Source organism: Bombus vancouverensis, unplaced genomic scaffold, assembly GCF_051014615.1.
Source record: "Bombus vancouverensis nearcticus unplaced genomic scaffold, iyBomVanc1_principal scaffold0073, whole genome shotgun sequence".
Classification (NCBI taxonomy): Eukaryota; Metazoa; Arthropoda; class Insecta; order Hymenoptera; family Apidae; genus Bombus; species Bombus vancouverensis.
Window position 1 is genome coordinate 64,070 of NW_027468964.1, and position 14,288 is coordinate 78,357.

Genomic DNA, 14,288 nt, shown 5'->3' on the forward strand with positions numbered 1-14,288 from the left:
TTCATGATTATCGTAATTTTTGTATAAATATATTTTTTAACATACTAATAATTAGGTACTTATAAATTAGTATTATCAATTATTTTGCATTTATAATTCCGCCTCTAGTATAAGTGTTAATTGAAAACTAACTTTATGTTTCAAAAAGTACTAGCAAAGTCGTTGAGTAACAAGCCACTGATGCTAACACAAATAGCATTGTCGTAATTAAATATTTCTAAATATTCATTTTTCATTTTGAACCTGTAGAAACAATTTATTATATATACTATTAGCTAAGTAATTGCATATTTAATTAAGTCGAAATATAAAACTTAGTTATTTTAATAATTTAAAAAATAAAAAACTGACAAACATTTCAATTTAATTTATGGTTGGAACAAAAGACAGTTATTTTTCATTAATTGAAATATTGCAATGCAGAGTACTTTCCAAAATACGCCGAGAGTATTCCTGGTGGTGAAACGAGCGTTGCTTCATCGAACGCAGCTAAAGAAAACAACATCTATGTAGTTGGTGGTACGATGCCTGAAATAGAGGGCGATAAATTGTACAATACCTGTACTATTTGGGGTCCCGATGGAACTTTGATAGCAAGACACCGAAAGGTAAGTAATATATTCCTTTATGGCTTTGAATTTGAAAATATTGGGGTGAAGAAAGTGACTCTATCTAGGAATAATTTAGGAATATACATATGTACATACGTATACTATAACCAATTCTATAATTTACGGTTTATAAAATACGTTATGATACGGGAAACGCCCATTTTTGTTGTAATGTGTTTGTTGTTGTATAAATTTTTCACATACTTAAAATATTATTATACTTATTTTTTCTCCTTTTTAAACATTATTAAATGATAAGATTTTTTAATAAAAGAAAGTGATAAAAACGCTGTCAGTTATTAAATAAAAAGTAATTGAAGTTTAGGAGTTGGTAACTTTGATATTAAATTACAAAAGTTGCAGCAATAGAATTAGCGACTACATTTTTATGTTATTAGGTACATCTATTCGACATCGACATTCCTAATAAGATTACTTTTCGAGAGAGTGATTCACTCAGTCCTGGTAACTCCCTAACGACGTTCGATGTGGAGGGCTGCAAAATAGGTATTGGCATTTGCTATGATATTAGATTCGAGGAAATGGCACGCATTTATCGGAACAAAGGTACAGTAACTTAATCGATCAATACTTAACTAGCAAAAAATTAAATATCTTTCTTAAATATATTCTATATAAAATTAATATAATCTGTAACTCTGTATAAAAAGAAGCTTAATTTAAAAAACCAGTATATTTGCTGAAAATGAAACAAATAAAAGAATTAAAAGCACAATAAGAGGACTGTCCTCGCATATTCAGAAATGATGGAATGTGAACCGTGCAACTACGAAGTTAATTGGTATTCGGTGGCTTCATATTTCCTGCTTCTCCGGGTTAGGTTGCCAAATGCTGATATATCCAGCGGCATTCAATATGACCACTGGACCACTGCACTGGTCATTACTTCAGCGTTTCAGAGCGAATGATAATCAATTATACGTTGCCTGCATATCACCGGCTCGTGTTCCTTAAGCAAGTTACGTCGCATGGGGACATACACAGTTGACCAATCCCTGGGGAAAGATTCTTTACGATTTGGAAACTCAAGAGAATATGGCAGTCACCGATATCGGTAATTTACAGCTTAAAATTAAAAGCGAGAGATCCATGATGTAATTAATTTGTAGTCTCGTTAATTTATCGATTTAGCCATCTTCCTCTGTATTTGTTGAATTTATTAGTAAGCATTACTTATTACTTCGTATGTTTCTTTTTTCTATCAGATCTAAAAGTTGTTGAGGAAGTAAGGGCTCAGATACCTACATTTTCTCAGAGACGTACAGATTTGTACGACACTGTCTGTAAGAAGGAGTAACTCTACACTAAAACAGAAAATGTTTTTTTATAATATTTCTACTACCATATCCTTTTTTTGTGAATTATTACTAATTTCTTATCATTTGTACTAAATGAATGACTCAATTAAGAAAACCAAAACGTTATAAATAATAATCTGTATATCTTGTGTATCAACATGTAATTGGATATTATAATAATATAGGAATGCTATAATAATATAGGATAATAATATAGGAAAATAATAATATAGAAAAACACACATGCTTTTAAACACCTTTAATATCGATCACATAAATTGTTATAATTCACAATGATTACGCATACATAAAAGACCCCTTGATAGTAAAATTTGCGATCAAAAGGCAATTACGTATCGTTTAACAACATTTAATTTATAACACCTTTTAAACATTTAGACAGATTAACACATAACACTTCTTATATATAAACATCAATTCGAAGTTATCAGCTTGGAGAAATTGGTCGATTAATACCTGTAGATTGTCTGTCTCGATGAAAGACTTAAAGAGAGCAAAAACATGATAATGCCGCTAATATAATATTCCTTCTTTCTTGTATCTGTCTGCCTCTCAGGTCGTTTTACTAATTACAATAAGTAATTTCGACTTCTTTGCGCTCTCTTTTAACGCATTCGAGACCGAAAGAAATTCATATCAGTCAGTAGGCAAGGGTATAATATACATATTTTATATATAACTTATGTTGTTACGCCGCCTAAAACATCTGCACGCCAGCCCGCGCGACCGGACAACAACCGACCTGCGTAACGTCACTTCGACCCTCAATAAACCTAAGGGCCCACCATAACTTTCACTTTCCTGTATTGTTTCGCCATGTGTCGTCAATCCGTTTGTCCTGAAGAATTTCTTAAGCCTAAAAGTATTTTCGACGCACATCTGGTTTTTTAGAGAGGTCCTTGGGTTTATTAGTCGCACTTAAAACACGGAGAAAGCGGGTATGCACCCATGAGGAAAATCCGAATAGCCCTGTAATAGAACAAGCTAGGTTTTCTCACGCACACAGTCATCTATCCACCACGATGGTAGGAGACTCCCTACTCATCCCTTCGAGCAGTAATGCAGGTCATGACCAATCGACACCTCGGTTCGTTACCCTCACTTTTCCTAACGAAATTGGGAACAACGAATCCGCGTTCTTTAGGCACAGGGGCACACCCACGCCGAACTTTTCTTCCGTATTAAAAAAAGAGCGACAGTCAGTCTAAAAACTAACGCCTAACGCGGCAGTCTGCACATAGCGCGAGAGTCGCATACTTCCCGCAAATCTTTGTCGGTTCTCGGTGTGGTCGAACATACATCTTCTCTCCTAAATACATCATAGTGCTAAGTCCATTAATACACTAATTTCCAGTATAAGAGCCCTGCTCTAGCGCACATATCTATCGCATCGTCGTGCGACAAGTTGTTAACTATTTATTTCGGCATCAGTGTAGTCTAAGTGTTGGACATATATAATTTATAACTCTGTGAATCACAGGGTTATACAAACTCAATCACCCCTTATTATCTCAACGGAAATCAGGGGATCGATCAATTCGTGGTGTCGACTGCTACAGTCGTAACGGGGATTTACGACCCCCGTTGACGTCTCTCCTCGCGATTACGTCTCCCCGCAATTGGTCGAAATTACATATGTAGTAACGTATATATCATGTTAATTTCATATTTTCTTCAATATAGAATTATTATATATATATATATATATATATATATATATACATAATACATTACATAATATATGTACATAATACATTATAGAATAACATAGTATATAATTTTATATTTTAAAAATATGAGGCATACTATTTAAGATTGTCATCGATTTAAAATCAAAGTATGAAAAGGATACCCTGGAGAGAGTAAAACACAGAATCATTCCAACTAAACATTCAGATCGTACCGACACCTAGGTATCGTCTTACAATTAAATCTCGGTCTCGAATGGATTAAAATGAAATACATACTTGCAGCTTCAACATCTTCAATATCGAGGAGATTCAAACTTTACAAATAAATGTAAATTGCGATGTAAAACAAAGCGATGTAAAAAGGGAAAAAGGAGGAAAGAAGGAACAGGGAAGCAAAGAGAAGAAACGAATTTTTCATTTTCTCGAAACTGGATCAAGTTTCAGACTGCTCGCCAAAGAGTCTGTAGCTAACGAGACAAGATTAGACAAACCACGCTTTAAAATTCCCACAGAACTATAATAATCCTCGAAATCAATACGATTCGTCGATCCATCGCCTGATTAAAAAATGAGATAGGATGAAGCTCACTAGTCGGCCTTTGAACTTTCAATAGCGCTTACGGCTCGTATACTCTAGTTTGAATGCTACAATGTAAGCCAAGTCAGCTGTAACTAGCGTTCGCGTGATTGTCGCTATCTATTATTCACGCGTTACACGTTCACCAGACAAACGCGTCTACCGGTTGACATTGTTTTCTGTCCTGAGTTTCAAAGCAATTATGTTGCTTCGTGTAATCAAATCTCGCCAAACTAACGATAAGTTCTTGTTTGATCTTACACAGTTATTAAAACTATACAAGTTAAACCAATCTAGCCTAAACAAGTAATGTCGTTATATATTCTTTTTTAAATCTATATATTGTTTAATAAATCGTGGTTAGGATATAGTAGCTGACAAAAATATTCGGACAAATATATTTGTAGAAACATTTTAGGAGTGTATTATGCATAGTGGCACTATTTAATACTGTACTGTGACTATCATGGTCGTGTTGGTATTATTCGAAACTAATCTGAAAATCTGTATGGAATTTGTAAGATATTTAGTACGAGTACTGTGCATTACTGATATGTACACAACCGAGACGAGATAACGAAGGTACTGCTCTCCATCGTTCATCGCTACGCGTTGCTAATAGCAACGTATAATGCATATATATCTCGCAAAGACCATAAAAGTACCCAATGGAACCACGTTTAATATTTGATAATAATGTCCCATTACAGTTTCGTCATTTTCAATTAATTAAACACGACCCTCTCTTTAAAAATTAGAAGATAAAATACGTAATACAAATCTACTCGAAATCTTTTAAACTTTACGGACGACCTTACGGACCTTACTTATGGTCTTTAAAAGTAGCAGGGATTAGCAGAATATTAACTGCGAATTTTTCTTGGACCGCAGCATGCAATATGAAATATGGTTATTAAAATGTACACTGAAAATTTCATATCCATAAGATACTCGTGCTTGTAGGACCTTGAAAATGAATTCTTAACCCAAATAGTCGACCGAGATACTCGAGAAATTTTGTGAAGCTGACGTCAATACCAATATGTACCGTCGTTGTGCTATTATTTCGTGATAAGCCGTATTGATTGCACTTCCATTTCACGGAATTAATTTTTCCACACAAAAAGTGATAACGATAATCGAAAAAAGAAAAATATACTACCACTTTTTGTATCAGCATACACAAGCGCACTCGATTTTACACGAGTATACAATTTGCAAATTCGACGGAACGATCGGATTTAATTATTTTTTCGATATTTCAGGCATCAAGTTTTATTTACACATCGAACGTTGAAATACGGCGAAATACAAAATGTACAAACCACTCTGGACATTAATTAACTTTAAACGTTATTGATTAATTAAAGAAACCAACCATTGTGTTGATTTTTACATTTTGAAAAATTGTTATCCACTTTTGCTTTGTTTAAAAATTGAAAAAAAGATACTTTTATTGTAAGTCACGAGTATCTCTTTTATTTATTTAAACTTTAGATCAAATATTACAATTTATAAATATATCATTTATTTAGATATACTTGTAATATCTGTTTTATAAGTTTGTACAACCATTTATCTATTTATCTATTTTATTTGCACATAATCTTTATAGACTGATTTTGTAAAGAATAAAAAATTGTGATTCTATTTAAAAACGATCGTGTCAGACTCAAGTGATAAGCGATATATATTTCAGCGATATATATATATATATTCAGATTTCACCATCACATAAACGGTGCTATTGGAAACGTTTCACAATAGACGTCTTATAAGCGCCTGCGATGTCCGTCATATGTAAAGCTATACCACTGAATCACGGCCGCCATTTAGTGATTAAGGTCGATCACTTAGAGTTGTTAATCCGACATAATGGCGAGCAATACATCGAAGACATTATTGGAAACACAGTTACAGTTTAATTTCATTGAGCTTATTTGCAAATAAATGTGTACAATATATTTTAGAGGTTTTAAATATTATTGCTGACTAAACTTCGCGTCTGCGCATCATCTTTCTTTAACTTTTTTTGCATTTTCTTATCGACGCATGAAGACGAAATGCGTAAATTTTATTATTTATTTAAACATTACTATATTGTGCTCAATGTAGCGGAATATCGTTCTATTATCAATATATGAAGAACTAAAAGAATTAAAAAAGAATTAAAAGAATATGTAGTTCAATCAATACTTCGTGTATTTTTCTATCTCCACAAGACAATATCCGGACCAGTTACGCTTACAGTATCAACAAAGATTTGTCCAGCCATACGGAATAAGTCGTACTCAGTAGTTTAAAAGTATTAACCGCACGAACTCCAGAAACACTTTTGAAGTAACTTTCGAACCAATAAATCCCCGAACTAAGAACTGTCATATTTCGTCTCTATTTATCGAATATTGTTAGAAAATGCAAAAAAAAGAAGTTAAATAAAAAAAGTACTTGGAAACTTAAAAGAAAAAATCTCGAAAAATCTCTTAATACTTTTTACTGTCGTCTTCAGAAGCACCATATGTTAAGCTTCTTCGTAGTTACAACTTTTATCGCAGATGTAACGAACTGACAAATGCTTCGAATGGCGCGCGCGCGTCAACGCCTACACTTCAATTTTAAATAAATGTTTTTAAATAAATGTTTAAAATAATACATTAAATGTATTAACTTTGTTGCGCAGTTTCATTTAATTTCTTACGATATGGAGGGTTTAATTACGTTTAAGATATCTATTTGAATCTTTTAAATTCGAAGTTTTTTAAAAAATTACCTTAAACTTTATAAAATTAAATCGTCTTTCCACTTTGTTGTATCATAAAACAGTTACTTAAATTCAAACCTTACCGTCGTCTTAAAATATTCTATATTTTCCTCGTCTTAAAAAATCTCCCTACAGAAAGAATAAAGAAGAATAAATTCCCATACGTTAAATTTCGCGTGATTGATGGAATACATAACGATAACGAGAACTAACTAGCGACAACAAGCAACCATTAGCAAGGACAACTGGCGACTATAACTGTCGTCTCTATGATGTATGGTGACTAAGGAGAACAGCCAGCAACTACGGATTACATGTAATAACCAACTGCCCCACTTCTAAAAGGCAACTAACTTGCAAACCCTTTGATGGTTTCTGTAGCGTGATATACCCCTTGAACGTGGTTAAAGAATGGTCGCCGCTGGACGGCGGTTTGACAGCAGAGCGATCTCGCCAATTCAAAGCTTGACATTACAAACTACCGAGAATCATTAGGCTCGTTATCGAGCATCTAGCTTTCAGAAGGTGCTTTATCATATGATATGACTTCACGATATTTTTATAGCAAGAAGAATGGCCAACCTCTAACAAAACAAATTTTTACTAAGTGCTGCATGTGAGCTGCAGGCCGGCCTACTAGGGAAATTTGACGAATGAATAAACTAAAATATATACGAATATATTCGTTATATCATAAAATGCCCGCATTATGTTCTCTAACACCATAGAGGAAACTAAATTTATATATTAAAAAATTGGAATACCTGTTATAAGAGAGTTAATTAAATTCTAACCTATCGATGACTCCATAAAAACCTTTATTTCCTAAAAATGTATATCTTCCAAATTCTCCTTAGAAAGTATCATAGAGAAAATATGAAACCTGAAAAGTACATCACGCTGATGCCTCGATCAACCCTCGTGCTTCGCAGTCCATGTGTCCGAGCGATGAATTCCCTCCAAACAAGGAAAAACCAAAGGAAGGTCTTCTTCGAAGGACGTGAGAGGGTAAGGGAAGCAACGGGAACGATGATCACGCGATATACTGGCGGCGTACGTATAGAACGGCTGTTGCGAGAGAGTTCGCAAGAAACAAGAAGAAAAAAGGAATCGTAGGCCGACGCGACTATACGCTGTCGACGGACAAACAGCGACTGAGCCTAACTGAAACGAACTCTGTCGCAGTATGAGCACGGGCTACGTTTGCGGGTCGATCGAACACGTTCTGCGTCTCTCCTCGGCACCGGCGTCAAAACCACCCCCGACGAGCGCAACGCACTGGTGCACCTGCAATATTAACCACTGGTCTTTCCTTTTTCGCGCGATATTATATCAGCACCTATGATACCATTTCAAAGACCGCAATCAAAACATTAAATACCGCATTAAAGCCATACAATAATTCGCAATATTCATTCGTAAACGTTATTGTATATGTGCTTAATTAATCGTTATTATGTTTCGAATGATTTACTACCTCGTATTCCATAAGCAGATATATGGTTCATTTTCACCTCAAGTACGATATAATTTGTAACAAATATTTATAATTCACAATGTAAAATATTTATAATTCATTGGGAATATTTTTCTATCACGGTATAGTGGTCAAATTTCACATAAATCACAAACATATGGTAGTCAGAAGCTATACTCACGACATGACAAATCATGAAGATGTCATGAAAAATGGAGTCCGTCCATATATATTCAAACGCAACGAACAAGTTCGAACTTTTCGAGAATAAACGATTTGTTCGATAACATCTGTCGCGAGCTTCTCTTCCTTTAACGATAACAATTGACAACTAAAGCTCGAGAGGCTCGTAAGGATGAACAGCGACGAGTATCTAGAAGCTATGTACTCACCTGGGCAAGGAGACTCCAACACCAAGGACGTTGGAAGTTTCGAGAAGCGAAGATGGAAACTGAAGTAGCACGTCAGGTCAACTCCGGCGAAAACTGCTAAAGAAAGAAAAATCCAACTAATTTGTTTCCAACGATAAAATGAAATTAATTTGTTTCACAAATTATTAACTGAATATTATTCAAAAATTATTCAAAATTCGCTTGATTGATTCACGACCCGGGACATTTGGGTCATACCATTTTGGTAATGGACGAAAATGGCAGAAGGAAGAACGACCGTTTTTTTCATATTTCTCTTTCCCCGGGAAACGATGGAATGCCCGAGCACCTTGTTTCATTTCTTCTCGACATCAATTTCAATCTTTTTAAACGAAATATAATCTGAACGATGAAAAGTTCATTCAAATAATGCTCCGCGCCAGACACTCACGAAAATTAAGAAGGAACACGGAAAATTCGCGAATAAAACGGATTTCTTTGTCCCAGTGAGATAATAAACCTCGTTCACGTATTGGTTTTTAAAATCAATATATCCACCAATGTGCACTCGTTTAACAAGGGTGATGGAACGTGCCAAAAATCTCTCAAGAGGGTCTTGGCAACGGAAGAGTCGAAAACGTCACAATTATGAATGAAAAATGCGAATAGTTGCTGATTTTACAGTCGAAACCGATAAAGAACTCCAGATATTCCCCCAATTAATTTACAATAAATTCGCGAAAATGATCGATTGGTGACGTCATTGTATTCTAGAAAGATTGTAAAACGATAAGAATTTATTGAAAAAACTTATATTCGATGATAACACTTCTAATAAGAGTACTAAGAGGAGCGATTCTGTACTCACCTTCCTGCCTCGAAGTACCGAACGCAATTAACCGTCCGCCCAGGATGGAACCGTTCGGAACTTTTGTAAGTCACTGCACGGCCGCTGCTTATGGTGGAAATGTAATAGATATAAGTACAGAGCGCGTGAGCGAACTAAAAACGCGATAGAGAAGTAGAGAGAGGATGTTCCGTCCTTGTCTAATGACGCGCACTTGTACAGGAAATATGTAACAGGGGTATACGAGCAGCGTCAGTGTCCACTAGTGTGCATGCCTGATTAAACAAGGACAGGAAGTATCTATACATGGTGTTCTCTTTCTATTTCCATGTTGCATCCATCTTACTATACAGTACACACACTCAGCTATTCTATCATTATATTTGTGCGTTGCTTATGTGTGAACCAAACATTTCCATGGCAACAAATCGTTTGTCTCTTGTTTGATGCTCGGTTTTCAACGGAGTTGAAAGAATTTTTTAAGAGAAACGTAATGGACGGGTTGTTTTTAAAGTAATAAACGGAAATTCTCGTATCCATTGAGAAACGATAGGCGATTTGAAAGTGTCACTATGAACGGTGATTTATCGATGCAAGGTAGTATGAATAAGATATTTTATAATCTGCGAAAAAGGTAAGGAATATTCTAGATTTTAGATTTTAGAATTTCCACGTCACAGACGAGTGTGTTTTGTTATTTGATTTGTAATATTGCTGCAGTTCTCTTAATAGCTGTTCGTTTCATGCGATACTCGCACATAGTATCTATGACTTTTGCTTCTAACAATTTTTATAATTAGGCTGTATCAAATATTTTTAACGTTCGTGTTTCATGAAAAATCATGTGTAACTCGTTGAATTCGCAAATGTAACAAAAAATTACATGAAAAAACTTATATTATTGTAATGAAAAAATAATTATATTAGGAGGAGAGTCATATTTCGGAACGTCATCGGAACATATTATACCTTGTATGTGATTATTTGGAACACAATGGGTGAGTATATTATAATTAAAATATATTCCTAGTTCCAATTCTCTTGAATAGTGTCAGTGACCAATCGAAATAGAAATCAGTGGACATCGTGGAAAGAGAAGGCGAAACCAAATTTGAAAATTCGACATCCGTAATTCAGTAGTTAAGAATAACTCAATCGATAATGTAGATTAACTAGTTATAAACAAATATATGAAATATAAATTCAAATTATTCTTATCCATCTAAAAATTGGAAATTAAAGAGCAGAAGACAAGAAATTATCTTCGAGGATTTATATAGTAAATACATTCTTTTGCCTGTATTACCTAGAGATAAAACAGTTGTTTGATGGTTATCTTATAGTGTTCAGTCATTGCGAAAAATATTTTTAATCGGTTAAAAACTATAATTAATTAAAAACTACATTTCTTTAGGTATATAGACATTAGCGATGTATTATTCCGGGAAGCTCGTCTATCTCCCGAACATCGGGTCTGCGACAACATCGATTTGGAAATTATCGTTGCAGAGTATGAAAATTATTACAAGATGAAATTTCAAAAATATCCCATATTGTGTAAGAAAATAACTGGAAGGGAAATGACGAGGGAAGTGACAAATGCAAGCAAAACGTAAGAATTTAAATTATTTAACGATATTAAATGGTATTCAACGTATCGTATTCAACGTATCGTATTCAACGTATCGTATTCAACGTATCGTATTCAACGTATCGTATTACAATATGATCCAGTGTTTGTAGAAGTATTGAGACAAAAGCCAAATCTGTTAGTAAACAAGCGAGAAGTGAGCCTGTGAAAGAGACGAATCTACAGCAGAAGATAACTGATGACAATACGAATCATATTAATCTCGGAATGACAGTGACGTCGATATTTCCCAATGAGAGTGATGGACGTTCATCAGAAGAGCTATTTAACGTCCCAATGGAACAATCCATGCAATCGAAGATATTGAAATGCATTGAAAAGCTTTATTCAGATAATCCGGAATTACGAAAGATTGCTGAGGACATCTCATGCGTAAGTTATTTTCGATTAATATACGTATCGTAAAGCTTTTAAACGATAAAATTCCCGTCGATAAACCGTTCAACGTATATCGACGATGACGTGATTTCAGTAACGCTTCAAATACCAAGTTACGTAACACTTACTTAATATAGAGAAGACGCCATTTTATCTTTGTATCGTCACAGGAGATCATAGTAAACAAATTAAATGTACATTGGGATGACGTTATAGGCCTAGAAGAATGTAAAACCGCTGTTAAGGAGGCCGTTGTGTATGCCCTTAAGTATCCTATCTTTTTGATGGCCCGTTTTCCCCCTGGAAAGGTATTTTGCTGTACGGCCCACCTGGTACAGGAAAGATACTCGCATTCTTCTCATTTCTGTACGTGTTTACAAGAAATATACAAAACAGGGAAAACGATGTTAGCGAAGGCAGTCGCGACAGAATGCCATTGCACCTTTTTTAACATAACTGCCAGCTCATTGGTCAGCAAATGGAGAGGCGATTCCGAGAAGTATATACGTGAAAGTTGCTTTGTCTCTGTAAGTTTCTTTGTTCCTTTGTCTATGAAGGAGAGATTCTAGGTATAAAAAGATTTGATTTTATTTTTCGTCATTTATATATAAATAGAATAGTTGTTTGGAAAACGAAATGATATCATATTCGTGATGAGGCAATGAATTTAAGGAATTTCGAATATAATATTTAATGAATAATACATTTGTTAAACTGAACAGGTTTTATTTGAACTTGCCTATAGTCATTCGCCTACAATTATTTTTATCGACGAGATTGACTGGATCGCCACAAATAAAGGAGACTGTATATTGTCTGAACCTGCAAAGAGATTCAGATCAGAACTTCTTTCTAGATTGGATGGATTAGTGTCTAATGAGAATTCTAATGTAGTTCTTCTGGCTACAACTAATTCCCCTTGGTACGTATATCACGTTATTTCAATGTTTTCTAAGTAGAAAATATCGTAATATTTCTCCAAATTCCAAATATGTTATTGTGTTGTTTGAAGTATTCCTTCATTATTATTAGTATAATAGAACGATAATATTTATTGTAAATATGTTATTAGGGACATTGATGCAGCTTTACTCAGGCGTCTCGAAAAGCAAATATACGTATCATTACCCAATGAAGTTGCTCGACTTGGTATATTCAAATTATACCTTAGCAACCACTTATTAGAAAATACAGACATTGTAAACCACATAGTAAAATGTACTGAAAGATATTCTTGTGCAGATATAAAATTGCTTTGTAAGCAAGCGTGGCTACTAGAAATAAGCCCGATATGGAGGAGACTTGAAAAGAAAGAAACACCTGTTACCACTTTGAAATATGAATTAAAAAGTTATGAAATATTAGCAAAATTGTTTAAAAAAATGTCACCTACAGTTATGCAAATAGATAAATATGATACGTGGAACAAATAAATACGCAATCGTAAGGACAGATATTGAAAAATATAAATAAATGGATTATCGTTCGAGAAATCATTCGCATGTGTGTGCATGTGTGTATGCGCGCATGTGTGTGCGCGCATGTGTGTGCGCGCATGTGTGTGCGCGCATGTGTGTCATGTGTGTCATGTGTGTGCGTGTGTGTGCGCGCACGCGCTATAGGCTAAGTTTAAAATATTCAGTTGTATTATATCCTTGTATTATATATGTCGGAGATGAAAGGAAAACCGGAGCCTTCCCTTTGCAATTTTGAGGAAGCCTTCTAATGCTTTAGCCTAGATTTTATCATAACTGTAATTAAGCAATTGTCATTTGTAATTGTTTGATATTTGTGAAAGCGAAAGTGGGTTCGAGGTGACAACTGGTCGCCGAACGTAGCCACGGTCACGGGATAAACGTTTTGCCTGACGAAGGTGTGGATCGGTTGTATTGTTCTCCCTAGAAATCACATAGAATTGTACTTTAGAGATGTCGATATAATGGGACACACGTTGTATTAGGAATCAATCTCCAGACAGAAACTGCCTAGTAACGGCGTTTGAATCTTTCTCGATGTTTCCAAAGAGTATACAACAAACTTTTGACAGAAATTGCCTAGCAACAACGATTGGAACCTTCTCGATGTTTCCAGCGAGCATATAACAAACAAATGCAGTCGTATAGCGAAAAAGATTTTCATCAGATATTCATTCGTGTGATCGCCTTGGAAAGTGATACATCGAGCAATTTACCGAGTGTCTCAGCAATTGTATTTTGTGTTTAAAATTATTCTACACATAGTAAAGAGTTATCCCGTTGACCGTGGATTCGTTTGAACCCCGGAACATTGTTAATAGCGTTAATTAAATTCATTATTCGTGAAACCTATCAATCGTTAATCTCATTATACGTTAAATTCATTATTCGTAAGACATATTATTCGTTCCTCTTATTGTTCGTTAAACTTATTAATCTTTAATCTAATTATTAGTAAAACTTATCGTTTGTTAATCTTATTATTTATTAAACTCATTATTCATAATATTTTGTAAAATCTTGTTTATTCGCGTAAATATATTCTCTGTTTCGTAAAACAATGGCTAATTCAAACGAAGGATCATTACGCGCCTTAAATGCTAATGATA

General features: G+C 34.5%; 1 protein-coding gene and 2 long non-coding RNA genes across 4 annotated transcripts; 2 read left to right on the forward strand and 1 right to left on the reverse strand.

The window, feature by feature from the left end:
• The first annotated feature begins 910 nt into the window (after positions 1-910).
• On the forward strand, positions 911-2,279 carry LOC143305001 (uncharacterized). The gene is made up of 2 exons (XR_013061676.1): positions 911-1,686; positions 1,838-2,279. It is a non-coding gene; the product is annotated as an uncharacterized LOC143305001 (long non-coding RNA).
• A 2,791-nt stretch (positions 2,280-5,070) lies between these two features.
• Positions 5,071-10,269, reverse strand: LOC143305004 (uncharacterized). Of its 2 annotated transcripts, none has more exons than XR_013061677.1 (3): positions 9,697-10,269; positions 8,850-8,942; positions 5,071-8,267 (listed from the first exon to the last, which is right to left on the reverse strand). It is a non-coding gene; the product is annotated as an uncharacterized LOC143305004 (long non-coding RNA). The 2 variants fall into 2 exon arrangements; XR_013061678.1 differs by having other exon boundaries at positions 8,850-8,945.
• Positions 10,270-10,620: 351 nt separating this feature from the next.
• LOC143305002 (katanin p60 ATPase-containing subunit A-like 2) lies at positions 10,621-14,031 on the forward strand. The gene is made up of 6 exons (XM_076627554.1): positions 10,621-10,673; positions 11,090-11,287; positions 11,410-11,698; positions 11,875-12,231; positions 12,427-12,626; positions 12,777-14,031. Exons 2-6 carry the CDS (start codon positions 11,205-11,207, stop codon positions 13,135-13,137), a joined length of 1,290 nt encoding a protein of 429 aa, XP_076483669.1. The 5' UTR covers positions 10,621-10,673; positions 11,090-11,204; the 3' UTR covers positions 13,138-14,031.
• Positions 14,032-14,288: the final 257 nt, after the last annotated feature.